An 8,096-nucleotide genomic window follows, 5' to 3' on the forward strand; every position below is an offset into this window, starting at 1 on the left:
TTGGTACCAGGGATCGAACTCAGGACCTTGTGATTGCAAATCAGGCGGCAGAACCACTGAGCTAAATCCCTAGCCATGACTGATACAATTTTTATGTGTCATGAAATGGTCTGTCCTGGGTCCCCCCCCATATAAATATTTGCCAATACAAGCAAGGGTTTTTGTTGTTGTTGTTGTTGTTGTTGTTGTTGTTTGGTACTGGGGATCGAACTCGGGCCCTTTCGCTTAGTGAGGGAAGCACTAAGCCAAATCCCTGGCTCTCTGTTATACATTTCTGAGGATAGTTTTAGATTTAAAGAATTCTGGTGGTACACAGAATTCAATGCATGGTATATACATCATGATGTATCCTTTTGGATAAATTTTTTCTTCGTTTAGAAATGTAAAAGGACTCAAGGGCTGTACATAAATAAGCAGTGAGCTAGATGTGGCCTGAGGCTTTTGGTGATCTCTGCCCTAGAGTCCAGACAGTGAGTTTAACCTTGTTTGGAAGACAGGAGAGTGCTCTCTGGTGGCAAGTTTGTGTGTGTGCACATGTGCGCACGCACTCGTGAACATGCTTTCTGCCAACCGCTTTTTGTGTGTTTGTTTGTTTGTTTGTTTTTAAGACAGGGTCTCAGTATGTAATTCTGTCTGGCCTTTAATTCACTATATACTCCAGGCTGGCCTCGATCCTCTTGCCACAGTCTCCCCAGTGCTGGGATTACAGGCATGTGCCACCACCCCCAGCTAGCCTCTGATTTAGAGGATGGTGACTTCCTTTCTTTTGTGAGTCTAGGATCTACCCCTAGTGCCACTGAGAGCAGGACCACTGCTCGGCCCATCACTGTATCACTGGAGGATGCCTTTTAGGTCATTCACTCATGACATACAATATCCTATGCTCAGTTGAGTTGAGGACATGAGCTTCCATTGCTGCCTTGTTGGTGTGGTTGGCAGTGCCTGGGCTCTGGCTTCTGGTGAGAACTGATATTTTATAAAGGTTTGCCTAGGGCACAGCTAGGCTGGCCTCCTGGCTGGCATTCCATTGCCAGCCAGCTTCCTTGGGAGGATACCACTTTTTCCTGGCCCAGTGGAGGAAGCCAGCTTCACCTTGGAGGGAACTCTGAAGATGCTTGGCCCCCATAGTGTAGGAAGTGAGCACAGCAAGAGGCACCTAAGGGTTCTTCCTGAGCACTACTGTGACCATGGCTGTCCTGGCTCCTGTGGAGCCAAGTGGCACCTGTCCTTCCGGGGGTGTTTCAGGCACTCTTGTTCTGTCCATGAAGCTTTTGCCTGTTTTTGTTTCCTCAGGTACATATGGGAGTGGTGTGGCCAGCTGGCAAGGTAAGCCGTCTAGGGGGTCTGCAGGTACTCACTGGGCTCTATACAGCTACACCTGTCCCAGCCTGACTGCTTGCAGCTCTCCTGAAGTTGGGAGGACAGGACAGGCCATCCGGGAAGTTTGTGTGGATTTCTTGGCTCTCTTCATGAGTGTGAGGCTGGCTCTTACTGCTGTTTGAGCACAAACTTGTTAAAAAAGGATCGTGGTTGTGTCGGTGAGAGCAGGAGCTCTCAGGTGGGTCTATCAACAGCCACCATTGCTGTTCCTAGGGTGCTCAGCCACCTCTGGTTTGGGATGGGGAAATAAGTTATAAGGTCTTTCCTAGGAAACTCTTAAGAGCTGAGGCCTCCTGTCCCTCTGGCCTCCTCTTGTGGCCTCTTGACAGGTCGTGTGCCAGCAGCAGTTGGTGCTGTGAACTTTGTTCTTTTCAGTGGATAGTGGATATTATGCGTATATGCATCTTCTAGACCAGCTTTATGACTACTGAGGTCTGACTTCCCTCCTTTTCCCTCTGATAGGTTATGACAACTACAATTATTATGGTGCCCAGAACACCAATGTCACTGCAGGAGCAACCTACAGCTATGGCCCAGCTTCATGGGAGGCCACCAAGGCCAGTGATGGTGGCCTGGCAGCCGGGGGCCCTTCCATGCACATGGCCTCTTATGGTCCAGAGCCATGCAACGACAGTTCAGACTCTCTCATTGCCAAGATCAACCAGCGCTTGGACATGATGTCCAAGGAAGGAGGCAGGGGCGGGAGCGGCAGCGGTGGGGAGGGCATGCAGGACCGGGAGAGGTGATTATGAATCTGAACCCTTCCCTGGGGAACCCCTGCCAGCACAGCTCTGTGTAGATGGGAATGGGCATCTGCTCCTCCTTTCCTCTCCTGAGTGTGGCAAGATGAGCTGGCCCATTAAGGGTGGAGGGCAGACCATTGCAGTTCCCTCAGTTGCTGGTTTCCTAAGTGGGGGGCTTGGGCTAAGTTGCCTGGGATTTCTTATTTCTGTATCATGCTGTTCTGGGTTCTCATGGTCAAAGGCTCCATGACCTTTGTTCAGTGATGCTTGAAGTGGGGTGTTGGTTGCTTTGCTTTCTGAGCATTGATAGGTTTTACTTTCTTTGTAGCTCCTTCCGCTTCCAGCCGTATGAGTCCTACGATTCCAGGCCTTGCTTGCCAGAACACAATCCCTACCGCCCCAGCTACAACTATGACTATGACTTTGACCTGGGGACCGACCGAAATGGCAGCTTTGGTGGGCAGTACAATGATTGCCGGGACCCAGCTCGAGAGCGAGGCTCCCTTGATGGCTTCATGCGAGGCCGGGGTCAGAGCCAAGGCCCAGGCCCAGGCCCAGGTCGCTTCCAGGACCGGAGCAGTTCTAGCACCTTCATGCGCAACGACCCTTTCATGCCACCCCAAGCCGCCTCTGAGCCTCTGTCCACTTCCTGGAATGAGCTAAACTACATGGGTGGACGAGGCTTGGGAGGACCCTCCCCAAGCAGGCCACCTCCTTCCCTCTTCTCCCAGTCCATGGCTCCTGACTATGGCATGATGGGCATGCAGGGGACAGGTGGTTATGACAACACCATACCTTATGGATGTGGCCGATCACAAATTCGAATGAGGGATCGGGTGAGTATCCACTGTTTGTTAGGCTTCCTTGGCTTTCCCTTTCATCAGCTTCCTCTATTGAGCTAAAATTTATATGCTACAAGACATAGCAGCTTTAAGTTAGGGTTCCGCTTTTAGCAAATTCATGGAATTGTGCCATCATCACCACAATCTAGTTTTAGAACATTTCCAGCAACCCAGAAAGAAATGTACCGGTTAGCAGCAGTCTCTCCCTGTGGTCCCTGCCGAGCCCAGACAACCACTCATCTGCTTTCTATCTCTGGCTTTCCTGCTTCTACACATTTTCATATCAGTAGAATCACACACGTGGCCTTTTATGTCTGGCTTCGTTCATTGAGCATGTTGTTTTGGAATTTTAACTGTGCTGCCTCTTAACTTTTTTTTGGTATCGGGGAGCAAACTCAGGACCTTGTCCTTTTGAGGCAGGTGGCTGTACCACTGAGCTAAATCCCCGGCCTTGTCTCTTAGCTTTTTGAAAAGGCCTTTTCCTGCGTTTGTTCTCTGATCTTGCAAACTCTCTGTTCTTTACTTCTCTGGAGTATTTTAATGGTCCAGGGAAGTGGTACATGGGATGTGCTTGTATCTGTAGCCCAGGAGGAGAGGGTTTGACCGCTTTGGACCAGACAGTATGGGCAGGAAGCGGAAGCAGTTTTCTATGTTTGAGGAGCCGGACACCAAGCTGGCCCGTGTTGACAGCGAAGGCGATTTTTCGGACAATGGTACATTTGGGGCCCAGCAGGCTGGGTGGGTATGAGATAAGTCCATTCCCTGCCTGGAGCACTCCCTACCCTGTCCAAACTGTGTACCCGTGGTTATTTGGTGTGGCTTTTCCTGTTGTCCCTTGTGATCAGGACAGGCTATCACTCAGGTCACTGCTTGAGAGCAAAATGGAATGAGTCCACCTGCCCAAGGACTGACTTTCTATTCCCTTATGTCTGGCAGATGATGGAGCTGGTGACTTCCGGTCAGGAGATGAAGAATTTCGGGGTGTAAGTTCACCTTATGGGTCAGCCCCTTTGGTCTCCGAGGGCCTCTTTGTTACTCATTCTCACAAAGGTAGAGTAGTTACCCTAGTAGGCTCCATTCTATACATCTCCGAGTGGATTTGGTGCCCTAATTTGTAGCTAGATTTCTAAGTGTTTCGACTGCAACAATTATTCTTTTCCTAAAAAAGTCCCAGAACCTTCCCTGCCCTGTCCTGTGTCCTTGTAGTGTTGGGCCTGGCCACTTATGTGGTAAATGCAGTCTGGCAGACATGTACCAGAGGCTCATTGGCTGCTGGCCGTGTGCCAGATGCAGCTGGCTTGTGTCCTCATCCTTCAGTCCTTGTGCTGAAAGCAGTGTTTGCCCACTTCGTAATGGGGACCATACCACACCATGGAGGTTGCCTTCCCTGGTATCTGCAGATGCTATGCAGAGGGTAGGGCCTGAAGACACCAGGGGCCTGAGAAGGCTGCTCCCTGGTACTTAGGATGGCCAGACAGTTGATGGGGCAGGGAGTGTGAAGAAGCAGCACCTCTCTGGCTCTCTCTCCATCTGGCTTGGGGAACACACATATGAACTCCAAGGGAGTCCATGGCTTAGCATTCAGACTGAAAATCTGCTGATTGCTAATTTAATCTTAGGCTTGATCAGTTTCAGTTAGGAATCTTGTCTATCCATATCTCTTTTGTTAGAACACTGAGTGATGCTTTGGTAAAACCCATTTTCAGTCAAGAATGGTGGAATAGCTGGGCATGGTGGCCTATGCTTATAATCCCAGCACTTTGGAGGCTGAGGCAGAAGGATTGCCATGAGTTTAAGGCCAACCTGGGCTACATAGTGAGTTCAGAACTAGCCTGAACTAATAGCAAGATCCTGTCTCAAACAAACAAAGGTAGAATTAAGCCGGGTGTGGTGGCGCACACCTGTAATCCCAGCATTTAGGAGGCTGAGGCAGGAGGATCACTGTGAGACCAGCCTGGGCTGCATAGTGAGTTCCAGGTCAGTCTCAACTACATAGTGAGACCCTGTCTCAAAAATGATAGAATTAGCATCACACAAATCAGAGCTTCTTAACCTTCCATTGATGGGCGGTTACCTGGCACTCTGGGATACTGAACTGGGTATGCATTTTCCAGGGGGCAAATTCTCAAGCCATAGAAGGAACAAAAAAAAAGATCAGTGGCTTAAAGACAAAAAAGTCATGGTCTTTAAAGGCAACCAGTAGTAACATAACACTCTGGCTCCAGGTTGAGGCCCTCAGGCTTGTCCTCCCCATAGTGCCTATTTCCTAAAGGCCTCTCAGCCTAGGTCTTGAAGGAGATGCTACATACCAAGTGGGAAGGGCTGGACTGGCTGTGGAAAATTCTGGAAGTGCCTCATTGTCTGACTTTACCTGTGCCCTTTTCCAGGAGGATGAATTCTGCGATGCTGGGAGGCAGAGAGGTAGGCATCACCCAGTGTCCCTACAGCTTTTGTGTGTCTGTCCCATATTCAATGCCCAGCTCCCAGCCGGGGTGGGCTTTTGAGCCAGCTGGGGCCTGCATGGAGCTCATTGCTTGGGACAGAAGAGGGACTGTGGCTGCTGGGTGGGTCTAGGTCATCTAGGTCATGGTGATCACCCCCAGGCTTTGCCTCAGTGTCTTGAGGCATCATTTGCTGGAAATGAGCCCATTTGCCTCCCTCAGTGCAGGCTGGGCTTGGGTGAGGTATCTCTGGGTGTCTGAAACTTGTGGTAGGGAAGGAAACGTCTCAGAAACCTGAGAGATGATGAACCCTCTAGCCCATCTTCTCTGTTCCTTCTGGGCTTCATTGTGTCCAGTTTTCCCCATTGCCAGCCCAGAACTGTTCCCTCCACCTCCATGCTGGGGCTCTTGGAAGCTGCATTACATGTAGGAGTGTGGCAGCAGACACCCACTGATCTTGGCAATGCAGAGCAGCCTGTCAGGTGGACCCAAGCTCATCTCAAGAGAGAAGCCATCACTCTGTAGGTTTCATGAGTTCCCAGGGCAGGAGTCTGACCTAAAAGCCCAAAGCAAGCAGCAAGAGAGAGCAAGGTCATACCCCTTGGAGAGACCTGGAAAAGTAGCCTGAGCCACAGTTGCCTTGGGCTCTCCCAACAATCATAACCCTGGCTCTCTGCTCCCTAGGTTGTCTCTGCCCCTATTCCCTGGGTCGGTCCATAGTTGATTACCCCAAGGATCCCAGGCTGGCCCTGTGTCCATCAATGGTGAAGGCCTTTGGCCTAGCCGACCTTTTGAGGTCCCCCACCCCCAATGGATCGGAGCAGCTGTGTCTGTAGTGCAGGACTACACCAAGTGTTCAGCCGCTCATGTAGCCGGGTAAATGCTAAAGCAAAGGTGACGTGTTTGTTGCGCACAGGTCCTGCTACCTACCCGGGATGACTTTGCTATTAAACAGCAGTCATAGTTTCAGGCAGTGACCTCTTGCCAAAATTCCCACACGCCCTTTTGAGAGGCTTCTGAGCAGCGCCCGCCGGTCGCCATCTTCGTGGGACAGTCTCGGGACTGGCTTCAGGGGTAGGGGTCACAGTTCAGATGCTTATCCAACATTTTTCAGCATCCAACCTTTGGCCTGGGCCTTAGCACCTGGCCTGGCTTCATACTGGGATGCTGGCCGCATGGCTCTCCCAGGAGCTCCTGCGCTGGCCCCAGGGGGCCCATGGGAGGACCAACTGGTCTCTTCCCGTTTTTGTTTCCAGGATTGCTTCCCATGCAGCCTGAGAAATCAGAAAGCCCTAGGTTGGCAGTTTTTGTTAACAGGAGATAGAGGATGGGCCAGCAAGGACTGTTGATCCTGCTGGGGCCCTAGCTCAGACAAGGCCAACGGGGACTGTCATCGTGGCCCACCAAGAGGTGGGGAAAGAGGGCGGTAGAGTGGCTTGCTTTCTTTTCTAAGCCAGCTGTTGCCACGGTCTGGAGAGAACTCTCCTTAAATGACAGTGGGAGAAGACTCAGTGACGGAACACCAGGTTGGGCAGCCAGGCTGGGGCAGGACAGCAGGCTGGCCATGTCAATGGGATGGGCAGGCCCATCCCATCCTGCCAGCTGTAGGAGAGGTGACTCCTCTGGGTCCTCAGCAAAGGCTCTTGTCCATCGGGAGCCTTTGACACCCCTCAGTGCCTTGGGGTGTCTTGGACCTGCCATGCTGTGGAAATGGAGGCCAGGCATAGGGTGCAGTAGCCAAGCTGCAGCCCGTGAGGCTCTGGAGCTAGTGTTTCTGCTGGCCCCTCAGAGCATCTTGAAGGGACTTTTCTGTTACAGGAGACAAAGAGGATGAGGATGAGGAAATGAAGAAGAGACGGGAAAAGCAAAGGAGGAGAGACAGGATGCGGGACCGAGCAGCTGACAGGTGAGGAGCCAGTGGGGCAGGACCTGGACAGTGTCCATGCTCTGCTGAGCTCACCTGTCCTCAGTGCAGGGGAGCCTGGCTTGATCTGGCTCCAGGTGTCAAATATTAGCCAATTTTGGGGGGATGAAGTTTGGGAGAGTTAGAGTAGGGGGAAATAGATGAAGTTAGGTGTCTGCTCTTGCTTGAAAAATTGATTTCTCTGGCTGACATTGGGCCTCTAGAATTGTATCCTTGCTAATGGGTTTTTGTAATAATATGCCCAGCAGAGAACTCCCTCCCTCCTCAGTAAGTCAAAGGGGTGAGGGGTGTTCTGTCCCAAAATTTGGTATTTGGCACACTAAAATATGATCGTCATTTAAAAGGTGCCTTGGTGCCCTGTCCAAATCCAAACCATTTCTGGAGTTCAACACGGGAAAAAACGTGTAGTTGGCCCTACCATCTAGATACTGTGGAAGAAGAATAAGAAAACACAAAGGCTAGGCACAGTGGTACATGCCTGTAATCCCCAGCACTGAGGGAGGGAGGAGGATCAAAGTATGAGTCCCACCTGGGCAGTTTAACAACATTGCAACACTCTGATGCCCCCCCTGAAAAAAAAGTGGAGGGGAGACACAGGAATTTAGAAGTATACCTGGGTTCAATCTCTAGTGCTGCAAGAAGAAAAAAGCATTTAAAAAGACCAAGACCAGGGCTGGGAATTTAGCTCAGTGGTTCCTCCACCTCCCTCACAAGCTCAAGGTCCCAAGTTCGATCCCTGGTACCAAAAAAAAAAAAAAAAAAAAAA

General features: G+C 50.9%; 1 protein-coding gene across 1 annotated transcript in view; it reads left to right on the forward strand.

The window, feature by feature from the left end:
- The window catches only part of Akap8 (A-kinase anchoring protein 8), a 19,146-nt gene that overhangs the window by 3,170 nt on the left and 7,880 nt on the right, over positions 1-8,096 (forward strand). Inside the window, exons 3-9 of the mRNA XM_010640058.3 lie at positions 1,294-1,326; positions 1,843-2,122; positions 2,452-2,959; positions 3,549-3,678; positions 3,902-3,948; positions 5,353-5,386; positions 7,225-7,312. Of these exons, the coding sequence (XP_010638360.1) occupies positions 1,294-1,326; positions 1,843-2,122; positions 2,452-2,959; positions 3,549-3,678; positions 3,902-3,948; positions 5,353-5,386; positions 7,225-7,312 (1,120 nt within the window). The remainder of the gene's footprint in view (positions 1-1,293; positions 1,327-1,842; positions 2,123-2,451; positions 2,960-3,548; positions 3,679-3,901; positions 3,949-5,352; positions 5,387-7,224; positions 7,313-8,096) is intronic.

Source organism: Fukomys damarensis, unplaced genomic scaffold (genome assembly GCF_012274545.1).
Source record: "Fukomys damarensis isolate Sample0158 unplaced genomic scaffold, DMR_v1.0_HiC HiC_scaffold_37, whole genome shotgun sequence".
In the NCBI taxonomy this organism is placed as follows: Eukaryota; Metazoa; Chordata; class Mammalia; order Rodentia; family Bathyergidae; genus Fukomys; species Fukomys damarensis.